At 45.8% G+C, this 14966-nt stretch overlaps 1 protein-coding gene across 7 annotated transcripts in view; it reads left to right on the top strand.

The window, feature by feature from the left end:
* Positions 1-14966, top strand: part of LOC135921985 (uncharacterized) — a 44514-nt gene that overhangs the window by 10603 nt on the left and 18945 nt on the right. For 5 of the 7 annotated variants that reach the window (XM_070540416.1, XM_070540420.1, XM_070540418.1 and 2 more), the window contains 5 exons: positions 2205-2331; positions 7374-7627; positions 9878-9972; positions 11423-11443; positions 12449-12502. In XM_070540416.1, coding sequence (XP_070396517.1) covers positions 2205-2331; positions 7374-7627; positions 9878-9972; positions 11423-11443; positions 12449-12502 — 551 coding nt within the window. The remainder of the gene's footprint in view (positions 1-2204; positions 2332-7373; positions 7628-9877; positions 9973-11422; positions 11444-12448; positions 12503-14966) is intronic. The other 2 variants (XM_070540417.1, XM_070540421.1) reach the window with 1 other exon arrangement.

Here is a 14966-nt window from a genome sequence, read left to right on the forward strand (position 1 = left end):
CAAGCCATCAAGTGTTCATTTTGCAGTGCACTGCAAGCGACGCGTCCCAGGGCAATCTCAGGCAAGCAACGATAATAGGAGACCGAAGCAGGCTTATAAATAAATACATCATCATCATCATCAGCCTATTTACGCCCACTGCAGGGCAAAGGCCTCTCCCATACTTCAACTACCCCGGTCATGTACTAATTGTGGCCATGTTGTCCCTGCAAACGTCTTAATGTCATCCGGCCACCTAACTTTCTGCCGCCCCCTGCTACGCTTCCCTTCCCTTGGAATCCAGTTCGTAACCCTTAGTGACCATCGGTTATCTTCCCTCCTCATTACATGTCCGGCCCATGCCCATTTCTTTTTCTTGATTTCAACTAAGATGTCGTTTACCCGCGTTTGTTGCCTCACCCAATCTGCTCTTTTCTTATCCCTTAACGTTACACCCATCATTCTTCTTTCCATAGCTCGTTGCGTCCTCCTCAATTTCAGCAGAACCCTTTTCGTAAGCCTCCAGGTTTCTGCCGCATATGTGAGTACTGGTAACACACAGCTGTTATACACTTTCCTTTTGAGGGATAGTGGCAACCTGCTGTTCATGATTAAATACAATGATTGCAATGATACAATGATTAAATACAATGCTCTCCTAATGCGGCACGAAAGGATGCGTAATAAGTTCAACAGCGGTTGGGCGCCGCGTAGGGGGCGCGCATGTAGGCTGAATTGTGTAAGGCACGCATCTTGTGAATATCTTCATTAAAAAAAAGACGAAAAACGAGGAGGGTCTTGCGCGAGTCAATTCGGGACTAAGTGCGGCAGCCATTTCAAAGTCCGACGATTCGGCTGCTAAATGTTCCGCGACGATCAGAAAGCACCAGCATGTTTCCGTAGTCTATGGCTGTAGTTATTTACCGGCAGGCATTCTGGACTTCCGCCGCAAAAGCTCCGAAGTGAGCCGCAGAGAGGAAAACATTTGTAACTATCTTGAGGCTCCCTCATTTATCTTATAACTCTCAAATTTCCCATGCATGTTCACAATATATACGCTAGCCGTACAAACGTTCGGTCGCGCACACTCAATGTTTCTTAAACCTTTTTTCGCCCCGATTCTATGCTGTCTTGAATTGGGCCAGAGCAAGTAACCGCCGAAATAGATTACCTACAAGTCACTTAATTTACCCCTGCGCTTATACCTCAGGCCGCACATAGTCACATCAGCTTCCTCATTGCATGCTGTTTTCAGTGAGCGGTTACGTTAAATTCTTCACGTAGGTGCGCGTCTGGGCTCGTACGCGTTTACGCATACCTGCAAACCTTTGAACATTAATATTGGTAACAATAATTCGCTCCCGAGACGAGGAAAGGGGGAAAGGCTGCTTGGAGATCGCTGGTTATTTGGTGAGGTTGCCTGGAGCACATGCCTTTTGTAGGATACGAACTCATTTTATTAACGATCGTTTAGCTTTAGAAGCAGCGCTCAAGCAGCAGCAGCAGAGTGGAAGCAGCCGAAACTGAGAAGCAACGCATTTTTTTATATATATATAACACAGCCAGTCTTTCAGCGACGTTGCTGTTGCAGATTTTGCCTGCTTCAGGAGCTTTTCTGTATGAACTTGCTCGAAGCAAGCGCCTTTCTGGCACCCTCTCACCTCGGGGAAACTTCAAACCGGCCGTTCGGAAACCGACGAGCAAATTTTTTTTCGCGACTCGGCATCTTTCGTAAAGGTTGACGCAACGTTTTGCTTAGTTTGCGATCACTTCTAGTTACAGCAAAGAAAAAAAAGTTTCGCTGCGGTAACCAGCTTCAACATTTCTGCGCTCCACACGTCCGTGCAATACTATGCGGTGATTTGTTTATCTTCTGCCTACTAGGGAAAGGTCACAGCCATTTGAAAAAAAAAAGAATTATGGAGTTTTTACGTGCCAAAACCACTTTCTGATTTTGAGGCACGCCGTAGTGGAGGACTCCGGAAATTTCGACCACCTGGGGTTCTTTAACGTGCACCCAAATCTAAGTACACGGGTGTTTTCGCATTTCGCCCCCATCGAAATGTGGCCGCCGTGGCCGGGATTCGATCCCGCGACCTCGTGCTCAGCAGCCTAACACCATAGCCACTGAGCAACCACGGCGAGTACAGCCATTAGATGTTTTCGTAAGTTAGCACGGGGAATTTCAGCGCCATCATAATTTGCTCCTGCTTCCGTTTTCCCAGGGGCTCCGGAAAGACGACCCGGCCCCCTGTCGCTCGGTTTGCGTTGGTGTCTGTCGTCCGCTTGGACGCTACTTCTACAAGCACAACCACCGGGACCACGCCAGTGACTATAGCGGGGAGAACCCAGGTCAGAGTCGTTAGAGTTCGGCGTGGCGCTGCACGAAGACGTGGACTCGCGTGAAGCACCGGCCTCGAACGTCATAGCCCCGGGAAAGGAAGAGGCGGGGGAAGGGCCTCAAGCACCGCCGGAATAAACGTTCGCCCGGGATGATTCGATTGGGGGCACTTAACGCAAGGGTGCCACAAAAGAAAAAAAAATATTTTTGCATCGCGCTATTTAGAAACTTTTCGCGAGTAATTTGCAGAACTTTATCGAAGACCTGTTTCTGTCGCAGGTCTTGAATCAGTTTTTGTCGTAGGTCTTGGATTAAACATTATATTTGTCGAAAGTGATGTTTTCCTTTTGTAGGCGAAAATGGCTGAAGCAGTGCGGTGTTACAAGAAACTGCCCACACGTGCTCCAACATTAGAGCCTTCGAAGCCATTACTATTTGTGTCACAGTTTTTATGCACCGACTATTACACGAGGCTTTTGTCGACAGTACAAAGATGCATTCGGCATAATTTTAGAGCAAATTATACTCTATAGGAAGGCGTGAAAGATATTTGTTCAAGTGCGTTTACGGAACAGGCGCACCAATACTGAACTTTCACGCATCTGAGCAAACCCAGCACAATTTTCATTTCATGCAAGACATACGAGGAAACTGTAGATATCAGGGAAAAATCTTAAATTTCTTCTACCGCAGCTATGCAACGTGAAATCTACTCAAAGTGTGAGCTAATATTACTTGCAGCGCGTACATAGACAGGGACCAAAAGAACGACGAAGACAGCGCTTGCCGTCGTCGTTCTTTTGGTCCCTGTCTATGTACGCGCTGCAAGCGAGGTTTGCAATGGAATACCAACTAGCCCATACCCAAACCCTGCAAAGTATGAGAGTGGTCAAAAAGGCGCAGGCCTAACCCTTTGATGATCGGTTTGCATAATTGTGCTGCGAAAAAAAATAAGGGCTTCGTTTCGCCATCTTGCAGTGTCACACGGAGAGAACCTGCTTCTTGCGAACATATTCATTAGGAACTTCTGTAAACTGTAACAAAAGCGCACGCTTTAACACAGTGCCCATGTGTGACTCAGTCGTTGGACCACTCAACCGCTTGAAATACTGCCTGCATATAGCGTTCTCGAGCATTGTTTTAAAGAAGAAATGAGCGTGCACCATATTGCCACAATAATCGTTAAGCTTGACCTGGGTCTCAAATATATTTGCCGTAGCGGCTGGACACTAAATAAGGTTATTTCTCTCTCGCTCTTCTTTTCTCTCTCTCTCTATCGGGACAGATGGCTAAGTCCTGCACCATGCGTAAAACATGCTTCCGAACCTCCAAGACGCTACCTTTCGTAGGCTAACTCAATTGCCGTTATTTAACCGCAGAATTTTAACGTTTTGAAAGACGTCACTCATAACTTGATTCATATTTTCCCTAAATGAAAACAAAAGAACCTTCTTAGTTCACCGACAACACCGGGGGAACATCCTCAATGCCTCGATCGCATGCGAATATGGAAAAAATAGTAGGCATTCGCAATTAAAGAGAAGCTTTCTTGAAGTCTGCCTTCGCGGTTTGTGGGCTACAGCTGCTGCTGTCTTGCGAGTAGACAACGACTTGTCGCACTGGGTATGTGCTACTATTGGTCTTACGAGTCACGAAAGGGAGGTAAGTACAGAGCAAAATGACCGCAGACACGTGGGTTGCATCTAATAACACGAATGAGCATTCTCGCCGCGTTGATAGCCATGCCGCCTCCACATCCGAACTTCCGCGGTACTGTGTAAGATTTGCGTCATCGCGCTACATATGCATGCACTGCATCGTCACATTGGCGTGTAAATTGGGTTTAGGTTGCCTCATTTTCCGCCAACGTTAGCGCCGTTTGCGTTACATTTGCTTAAATTTGTTTTCACATTTCTGTAAACATAAAAAGTTGTGGGTATGCTGTATTGGGGACGCAGCGGCCGTGATTGACGTTAAACGTCTTGCGTGTGCTGCTGAGGGCATATGCACACTAAGGCACAGAAATGACCTTAATAAACACAAAAGTGACAGTTATTCACGCATTGTGAAGCTGACATTCCTAATTTACGATACAGCTAGCGGGGGTCCTACGTTCTAATCTTGCACTCCTGCTCACTCTCTATCGGCAGTGGGCCCACCGTTGTCGAAGACAGTGGGTGCAGACTGGCATCCCACTGCCTTTTTACTTACTGCCGCGCCCGATTCGTGGACGATCCCCCGTAGTAGGTCGACCCATATGTCTCGGCACCAAACCAAAGTAAACCTACATACCAGGTTGAATGTTACGATGTTTAGAACGCTGTGGACCCGTATACATAGCCGGAAAGTAAAAAAAATGTTCCGCTAAAAGATCATTTTGTTCAGTGCAATGCCATGTGTTGTCGAATTCAAGTTTTCGCTTGCTTGAGAGCGACAACTCCGGAAATAAATATAAAGATATAGATAAAAACAAAAATTCGCAGATAAAGGCCACGCTGAACACGCAAAAACTGTCACACACTTGAAAATTCGGTATATCTTGTCTCGCTTCACCTGTACAGCTTCGAGATTAAGCGATGGCATTCTCTGCATATTACTCCTGCTAGAACGACGTATCACGTTGTAAGAAACATTTACTTCAACGTAAATAATGAATTAAGATGTGGGTGTTCCGTACCAAAACCAGGATCTCCTTATGAGGCATGCCGTAGTGAGCGACTTAATTTTACCACCTGTGAATCCTTAACGTGCGCCCTATGCACGGTACACGGGCATTTTTGCATTTCGCCCCCGATCGAAATGCGGCCACCGCGTCCGGGATTCCATCCTGCGACCTCGTGCTTAGTAGTGCAACGTCACAGCCCCTAAGCCACCACGGCTGATCTCGAGGTAAATGAAGACGTGGACCATTGAGCACCTGTGCTTCCATAGGAAGGGCTGGATGTTTTCGCTGACAGTGAGAAACGGAGTAGATAATGTCAGAAACTATAAGCAAATTGTAAATTTCAATGAAATTTAGAATGACCGGTAGTACTTATCCCCCACATATCACAAAAGAGGGCAGCTACGAATCCAGGGCCACCATATCAACGTCGCTGGTGGCAGCACGCATCGTGAACATAGTTCACTTTGCAATATTGTTAGCCGTTTTCTTGCCATCGCCCTACCTTGAAATTAAGCCGCAGAGTGGGCTCCCGTTTACAGAAAAGTAATATTGTAGGCAGAAATAACCTTCGCATTGATATTCACCTCTTTCTTTATTGTCTCACACTTTCTATTGCAACAACAGTTCGAGCAATACTAAGCTATTGTTATTGGTATAGACGTCATGAATTTTCTAGGTCGTGCATTGCCATACAGCCAGTCGCAATCACCAAAACAAAATAATGATGCCAACATGAAGTTAACATAAAATATATCTAAATAACATGTCGTAATATTGTTATGGCCTGATTCCGACAGCTTTACCTTCTTCTTTACTGTATTTTATCGGCAGATTGCGAGCATGTGCACAGAATGGTGGAATGCATTTAAATTTTCTTCCTTTTTTACCTACTGCAACCCGATTCATGGCTGATCTGCGCAGTGGGTTGAGTCATACCTATAGGCACCACACCAAACAAGTTGGATTCTTTAAGCATTATTGTTTATTATTGTTCGTTATGAGCAAACCGAAAGTGCTGATTTTAGTGTCTGACCGTTGTCACAGTTTCTATTTAATGCCAAGACAGTGCGAGATAAACGAGCCTTCGTCTTCCTCGTCAGCCTCGACACACATACACGCAGGTAATCGGCATAGGTGGGTACGTGCCGAAGACTTTATTGTCATCATCATCATCGTAATCGGCTCCTAACACAGTTCGGTGAGTCTCGTAATTGACAAGACTATGACAAGGATATTCCGTCGTGAATTATACGGGGACGCACACTTCCATCAGCGAGCATAGGAAAGCCACCCGAGCGAGCTTCAGCATTACGACACTCGAGGAAAGACGACGAAGAAGCGCATTCAGCACGTTCTCTTGGCTGGGCCCGCTGTCAAAACGAGGGAATAGTCGCTTAGAGATTTTTCAGTCTTGAAGAGAACTATGTTCAGATGGTTCGATGCGTCGAAGGTTTCTGGGTACGAAAAGACGCCACGCCGCCCGGCGATAATCGAGGCCACGCCACCACCTCCGGCGATATTCGCTCCGTTCCTGAACACAGGGGAAGAGACCAGAGTGGCGGCTGGTCCATCTCCACGCATGCGCATCATTCCGACTACCGTGGCGCCACGCACTTCCACCGTGGTGAGACGAATCAACTTCAAGCAAGTTGCTGTGCTACTTTTCCCGCATTCTGAGGCGCACGCTTCACAGACCATCGTTATTATTTGCGAGTTCGCTTGCTTCGAGGTCATACGTCTGGTACGTTACCTCAGGCGTTCTTATATATTGGAGTTTGACTGGAGATTCACCAGAGATGACCCCCTCGAACAAGATGAAAGAGAACATGAGAATACGTTCAACATGTACTAGTTGATAAATACACACGTCCCGCATGAGAGTGCTATATCAGGCTAATTGTTCTACGTAGAAGCTACTTGTTTCACGCGAGCATACTACATGGTAATGTAGACATCAAGAGCCTTCCTTGCCAAAACAAATTTCGGTGTTTGCTTCTGTATTATTCAGAAATGGGCCTTAGCTTAATGCTAAAGAGACCTCTAGAAGAAGCTTTGACCAACTTTAAAATGTTAGGTTAAAATTCCAAAGAATGTAAACAACCTTTCTAGCCATCGCTTCCTTAAAACATCAGTGAGGCTGAGACACTTCTTCGACCTGTGTTGATCACTTCAAGTCAACACGTCCCTGTGAATTTCTCTTCAGTTTGTCTCTCATTCTTCTGTCCTTTTTGGCTTGCCACAGCCTCTGTAATTGTAGTAGCGGCCGTTCTGGAATCCAAGAAGCGTAATGAATTATTTCAGCTCTACCGGGTATGGTATTTATTTATAATGTTCATTTACTACGAAGCATGTTCTGTAACAACCCCGTTGCTCTTTGTTCGCTCGCAGTCGGCCATTCGTTTCCAGGACCGATCCAGTCACCGGACTTTGGACACTCAGAGTCGAACGAGCGAGGTGTTCGGCACTACGTCCAGCCACGCGTTCGGCAAGGCGTCCAGCATCTCTTCCAGTATCATGTCCGATCCCCTGGCCACGTCCAGCGCGTCGCAGTTCACCAAACTGTCCAGCACCGCGAAAGTGTTCCACGCCTTGCCCCTGGTAGACAAGTCCAAGGCTGCAGGTCTAAAAGAGCACTCCCAGCAGTGAGTTTAACCTCACCCCGCATTGAAATCTAGTACACAAGAAAAAACATTAGGCAGATCACACGCATTGTGAAAATTTATGTCGTGCAAAGCGAATTGCAAGTAGTTGGCGATCCAGTGTCTTACCTTGATACGTAGCGTAAAGTAGTAAAGAAGCACTCGCCGCAATGGCGTGCTCGTGTATTGTAGTGAGAAAAAGTTCTGTATTTTTAATTTGAACGAAAGTATTTATATGCTGTTCCTGATGCCCAAGACATTTCCTGTTATCTCACCTGTGTAGATATACAGAGCTACCAAAGAAGGACTCTTCGAAGAGTGGCGTCTTCGTTCTTATTTATTCATTAGGGATACTTTCGGTCCGGTCACGATCAAGATAGGAGTGGAGTATTTTGGACATACTAGACAGAACACAGCCCCGTCCAATCAGTGCTGAATTACACACTTTTAAATCGGGACTGACTGAACGGGACTGGAAACATCATTCCTCGCACCGTCGTCGCAGTAACAGGTGATGTAGCCATTTTGGCAACATTCCCTTTAAATCACGGCCGTGAATGGATGACCGCAATCCTTCTTGGCGATTAAAGAGTAGCGTTCGCTGCAAGGACAGCTGATAAAAGTGCAACATTGAAATTCTGCACGTCTGCAGGCAGAACTGCTCTACTTCTAGGATAAGGCCACTGGGGCGTTCACTGACAGTGTTTTGTAAAGTTTACGCATCTCCATGATGCACAGCTAACTCGCCTACCAGAGCATAACAAGTGCTTCGCGGTACACTCGAAACAAAGGAAGCGAACTTTAATTGGACATATAAGGTAAAAGATATTAGCTAGGATATTACCTTGGTAAGATAAAAAAAAAGAACTTTATTGTGATGGGAGGCTCGACAAGCTTGAAAAAATTACGGAAACTTCTTATTGGGACATGTGATACAGTGCGTAAGCACTGCTTGAAGTCGATCATGTTCTATTGCACATGGTGTCCCAGCTAGCTTTAGCCAGTTTAAAAATATGCCAATGCCACGTAGTTAGAAAGAACCAAGGTAAGAACCAAACGAACTGCTCAGGAAGGAAGTTTTCGATCGGAAGAAACATCCTAACACGGCGATAAAACCCGGCACCACCTACGAGGGTCGTTCAACTCAATCCGGGACTTCTTTTCTTTCCCGGTTTAAATGGGCGCCTAGGCTGGAGGTTTTGTGTGCAATAGAAACTGGCACCTGTGTCCTGTTACTGGTAGACGGTGCTCATTTCCCGCGCTTTTGGATAGACTGTCGTTCAAGATGGTGGACAACAGTGTGGACGTCTACGTGGAAGAGCGTGTTGTGATGAAGATTATAGTCGAACGAGAGCGTAAAACCTGCTGAAATTTAAAGAAGACTTCAGGCTCAGTACGGTGATGTGACACTCAGTCGCAGTAAGACATTTGAATGGTGGAAGCATTTCAAAGATGGCCGTATCTCTATTACTCACAATCGCGATTGTGGTGGATCCCTGAACACAATAGTCATTCCTGAGAACATTCAGCGCGTGGAGCAGCTGATCGGGGACAATCGTCGCGTAACCTGTCATGAAATTTCAAGGGTGTGTAATCTGTCGTAAGGAACAGTGAAAACATCAATTCATGCTCATTTGTTGTTCCGAAAAATGAGTGCACGCTGGGCCTCAAAGCAGCTGTCTGCTTTTGACAGACAGAGAAGAGTTGAAGTTTGTAGAGAACTGAAGGAACGCTATGAAAGGGAAGGCCAGGATTTTCTGAATCGCATCATGACATGTGACAAAAGATGGGTTCACCATTTCAGCCCAGAATCCAAAAGAGCATAGATGCAGTGGAAGCATACGGAATCACCACTTTCCAAGAAATTTCGAACAGCTGCGCCTGCTGGTAAAGTGATGGGAAGTGTGTTAAAAGGAAACATGGAAACAGGGAATCATGATGGGAAATGTTAGTGAAACAGGGAATCATTCACGTTGGTATTTTTACCGCATGGTGTCATTATCAACAGGGAGTATTACTGCCGTGTTCTGCGTGATGTGCACAAGAGTTCACGGAAGAAACGTCCGCATTTTATCACAAAGAGTGTGGTCTTTTTGCAAGACAATGCATGATCGATATTTTCGAAGGCGAAAGCACTACAGCTGTAGCATGTGTGTCATGGAAACAAGAAAATGATGTGGCAACGCGATAATATTTATTCGACACGAATCGGTCTTCCCTCAGTCGCTTGTTCTTTCTTCTCATTTCTTACAGGAGAGAAGGAGCACACGCGCTGCTCCCGTTCTATGCGTGCATTCTGATCCTCCTGGTGTTGTTCATCCTCCATTCGTTAATTCTCTTGGCTCCGTGTAAGCACCGAAAGTTTACCTTCAGTATTTGCGCAATTATTCTGCTAACGGGAAGCTCATGCATGATGGAAACCTAATATAGTGTCACCGTATTGCCGTCAGACATAGCTGCCAACGTCGCTGCGTGTTGCGACACCTATTTGTGACATGATCGACAAACCTTCCGTAGAATTGTGAACAAGGCCCCGCATGGCAGCCGCAACGTCTTGGTTTCTTTTCTTTTAATGTTTTTGTTCGGCGTCCGTTTTAACCCTTGACTATCAGCGATCCCTACCAGACGAGTTTTCGTCGAACTCTTCATTTCATTTCTTGAATCATGCATTTACTTTAAAACAGACACGAGAAAGTTCTGTGTGTGGTGTTCGAGAAAAAAAGTATGCATGGTAGAAATATGTATGTATCACAGTACTAATTCTAAAATTTCTTACTCAGTTTTTTCACGCAACTTATGATGCACCTCACCCATTTTTTCAGTCCTGCAAAGAAGGCTGAGGACTTCATTTGATTTGTTGGGCTCCTCAGAGTCCTTGTACGGACAAGGACCTTCGATGAGGATACCCAATTTTAGAAATAAATTATAGCATGTGTTTGGCGCATGCTAGCCTGAGTTGCTTATGCGCCATAAAACGCAATACAATACAATACAATAATGCATCTTATTTTCGAAGCTTCTATGACTTCAGTGCCAAACGTGATAGTACAACACTGCAGTAATTGTTGCTGAAGTACTAAAGCGCCAAACAGACGACACAAAGAGAGACACGGACAAGAGCTCATCCGTGTCTCTACTTGTGTCGTCTGTTTGGCGCTTTAGTGCTCCAGTAATATGCACCAGCAAACCCAACAAAAAGTAATCTAGTTATCGTGTTTGTTGCCATTATGCCGACCCCGTAAGCAACTTTATTGTATGAGAGGAAGATTTAGGGATGCGAAGGCTGGTGTATGAGAACACAGGCCCTTACAAAACCTCTCTTACGGAAATGCCTCGTGGGATTTGCCATCGCCGCCGCGATGCTGTCCTTACACACCTATCACCAGCAGGATTCACGGGTGTTCAAATGGCATATGCTTTATATTGTCGAAATTGCTTACTCCGTTCATTATTTTATCTGATACAACTAATGTTGTTGAGATAGCGACCTCAAGTTAATTTGGGAAGCTTTCTTTATGCACTAAGAACCACTCGCATATCTTCTGCAAGTAATGTCACCCTGTCCAATTCATGCGCCTGAAATACCATCATTGCGCTGCTGGTAGAGGCAATATTGAAGAAGGTTCGGTTTTTTGCGAAAATAGATCACGCAGAACACTTTGCCCAAGATTGTCAATGCGAAGCGGTAAGGAAAGATGAAAAAAGAAGAGTAAATTTATTGTCTTTTATTTTTGCCGAGATGTCACTAGTAATATACGTGTTGCTCCCCTCTCTCTTCACCCGCTTCCCTTCATTCAGCGAAAGCCCCACGTCGCCTGTGTAAGTATACTCCGGTGTTATAGTAGCTATACTTTGAAGTCTTGTTAGTGTGTAACCAAACAGATTGTTCAGTCCCAATAATAACTATCTTGTATATCGAGGTGGGGGCGTCTGACTAAAAACGAAAAAACGGCTTTAAACGTGTATTAAGGTTCTTACATATTGACAGGGCACTTAAAACGAAACATCTACCTTCTTTTTTTTAATTTCCATTCATCTTTCAGATATAATTTCAAGCCTGAACCCATTTATTTCAAATAACTGCGACTTCCTTTCCCTTACCGTGAGAGAGTTTGCGTGTCACGTCTCTGATCAACTAAACGCGCTTTATTGTTTTTTTGTTCAGTAAACAAATCGAACGCTCTTCAGGGAATCAGAAAATGCGACCAACCTGCTACAAAGCATGCGAAACAGCCATATTTAATTAACGGCGGCCTGTAGGGTTCTATGAGCACAAAGACCACGCCACTGTTCGTGAGAAACTTTGACGACAGCCCCTAGATTCTTGTACGAAACACTCCTGTCGAACGAATTTTCAGAGTGCAAGGTAATAAGGAAGGAGATCTATTGTTTTTTTTTTCATCTATTGCAAAAGTAGGAGGCAAGAACTTGCTGTGATTATCCGCTCAACTGATCAGCTTTGCCGGCGTTGTTTGTGGCAGACTGATGGCGATTTTGTGATGGCCTCTTAAACTTCAATGACGACAGTGCGTAGATCTTAGCTTGCGTCTGAAATACCCGGCGCTACGAAGGATCTTCGTATTTTTCATCTGTAGGAACAACGTGCCTTGCACAGATTTCGCGAGCAATCTTGGTGCAGGGAGGTGGGCTCTTGTTATTCGACTATTATGTACGTTGAGACAGAACAAACATTATTATATATGTTGAGACAGAACAAACATTATTATATACGTTGAGACAGAACAAACACTAGTAATTTCACGAGCGTAGTCTATTACTGCGGTCAAAATTACATTTCTCTTTTCTCGGTCTCCAACATTGCAGACGCTGAAACAAATCGTGCTAGGCAGGCTGCCAAGCGTACGCCGAAGCCGAACAGTAAGTCACCTTGTTTCTTCGAAGCTTGTTTAACGCCAACACTGGCTTTTGCTTTTTCTACGGTCCCAAAGCTGTAGGCCGTCTGACTCAGTTAGCAACACTTAGCCTAAAACCATAGAAGAAATTGTTATGATTCAGAGTACTTCCCAAAATTTGTGCGAAGCGAAACTTTTCTGAAGTGGTCAATCAATTACTACACAAGCTTGCCAATTTCATTCTTGCATATTTAGCATAGGGGCGCGCGAGGATTCAACATTTCGAGCGTGAATCAAACAGTCTTGGCTAGTGGATTCGTAGTTGATTCGAGACTATCGTTTTTGAAGTTTTCCACTATTCATTTTATTCGAATACTAGTTAATTCGAGACTATCATTTTTGAAGTTTTCCGCTGTTCATTTTATTCGAATACTACAATGGACAACTGTCCTTGCTGTTTACAGAGAGAACGACTGATGCTAATAGAGACTCGTGTTGATTATTCTCGTTTACCGGAACGCAGTTGTGCAGGTAGTTCGGTTCTTGAACCCACGGAGGGGGTCGCTTATGCGCAATAGCTACCAGCCGTTCGGTGGCGTGTCTATTCTCAGACAGCCTATGAATTCAGTGTGACGATTTAGAGAAAGCAACTCATCGCTTTCATTAACCAAGTAAAACTCTTGCTTGGGCTAGCTGGTTCTTGCTTGAAGTAGGTAAAGGCAAGGCGCAGAAGACCAGGACTTAGGAAGAAGAACACAAACGTTTGTGTTCTTCTTCCTAAGTCCTACCCGCCGCGGTTGCTCAGTGGCTATGGTGTTAGGCTGCTGAGCACGAGGTCGCGGGATCGAATCCCGGCCATGGCGGCCGCATTTCGATGGGGGCGAAATGCGAAAACACCCGTGTACTTAGATTTAGGTGCACGTTAAAGAACCCCAGGTGGTCGAAATTTCCGGAGTCCTCCACTACGGCGTGCCTCATAATCAGAAAGTGGTTTTGGCACGTAAAACCCCATAATCTATCTATCTATCCTAAGTCCTGGTCTTCTGCGCCTTGCCTTTACCTACTTCAATCATTAACCAAAGCGCAGTGCTGTAGCATTTGTCCTTGGCAACTTTCAACGATCACTACACTGTAATAATGCACACTGTATTTCAGTCCTAAGGCCGAAGGATTAAAAGTGATAGCTATGCTCCGTTCCATACATAGCAGTCAAAGCAGTGGAAGCCACACAATAAGTTCGGTCCAGAAAAGTTATCACTCCGAGCGTTCCGTCCGTGCTTCGCTGCGCACCAAGAGCGTTCGCTCGCGCATGCGCAAGCGCGCCCGAGAGGCTCCTCGGGCTGGGTTGCAAATAAGAAACCCCGAAAAGAACAACAAAATCAAAAATGGGTAAACAACGCGTTAGCAGCCGTATACCGCAGTGCGTTTGTTTCTAACCATTAAACTTTGTTTCATTCAGTGCCGTGCCTGTATCAAGAATAGTCGCGCACAATTGAGGTGAAAAACACCGAACTGTATGCAAATGCGAACAAAGCCACTGCAAGAAGTCTTTCTAGCCTCCACAGCGTTGACTGCTATGTATGGAACGGAGTAGTGGCCTAGCATTGCGTTGAAGCTACTCGGACGGCGTCCGACGACTACGCGGGGACAACATGTTGGCGTGACACCACTCTTGAGTTCAGCAGAGGGCCCTGGATGGGTTAGTGCTGCGTACTCGTAATAAAATTTTATCGCACAAGGAGGAGGGCGCAAAGAAAGGAGACGGAACACGGCACTACTTTCATCTGTTTCGAGTTGGCCTATTGAGTGCAGTTATTACCTCCTTTCTTGCTTCCTTCTGTTCGCGTAAAACTTATCACGAACAGCGCGCGAGGCAATTTCAGCTGCGCAGGAGAAACAGCGCCCTGGCAGCTACCGGGCGTCTCATGACGCTGGCGTTGCGAGGAACGCCGCCACCAGCGTCACTGGCGTCGCAGGTTAGTGTCGTATGCGACATGAAACGGAAGGAAAATTGTCGGCGTTTCTAGCTTGCAGTGTACTGATCGAGGAGGTTATAAAAAAAATGGCTGTGGCTTAGCTAAGGTTAAACCCAGGATGCGAAGCATACTAGCCTTTATTTTAGTTGTTGAACCACTGTTTATCCTGGTGAACTGCTGTTGCTTGGCTATATTTGGTTCGGCTAGACGAAGAAACAACTCATGCGTTACTCTGCTTCGCCTTCAAGAGTGGAACGCGATAGCGTTCCCGTCGACCCGCGAAGGGGTGTAAGACAATGGGCTACGGCACAGCGACTACGCGCCCCGCATTGGACGCGGTGAGCGTCGAGCAACGCAGCGTTCGGCGCGGCAACGAAATGTGCGCCTGAGCAAGCGACGCACGCCTGAGCCTTAGAAACAGCTCGTTTCTAAGGCAACACCGCATTCACTAGAGGCGCTTTTGTACCGCTTTGAAGCATCGTACTCGTGGCTCAGTGGTAGCGTATCCGTCTC

The sequence above is a fragment of the Dermacentor albipictus genome, chromosome 6, assembly GCF_038994185.2.
Source record: "Dermacentor albipictus isolate Rhodes 1998 colony chromosome 6, USDA_Dalb.pri_finalv2, whole genome shotgun sequence".
NCBI classification, from domain to species: domain Eukaryota; kingdom Metazoa; phylum Arthropoda; class Arachnida; order Ixodida; family Ixodidae; genus Dermacentor; species Dermacentor albipictus.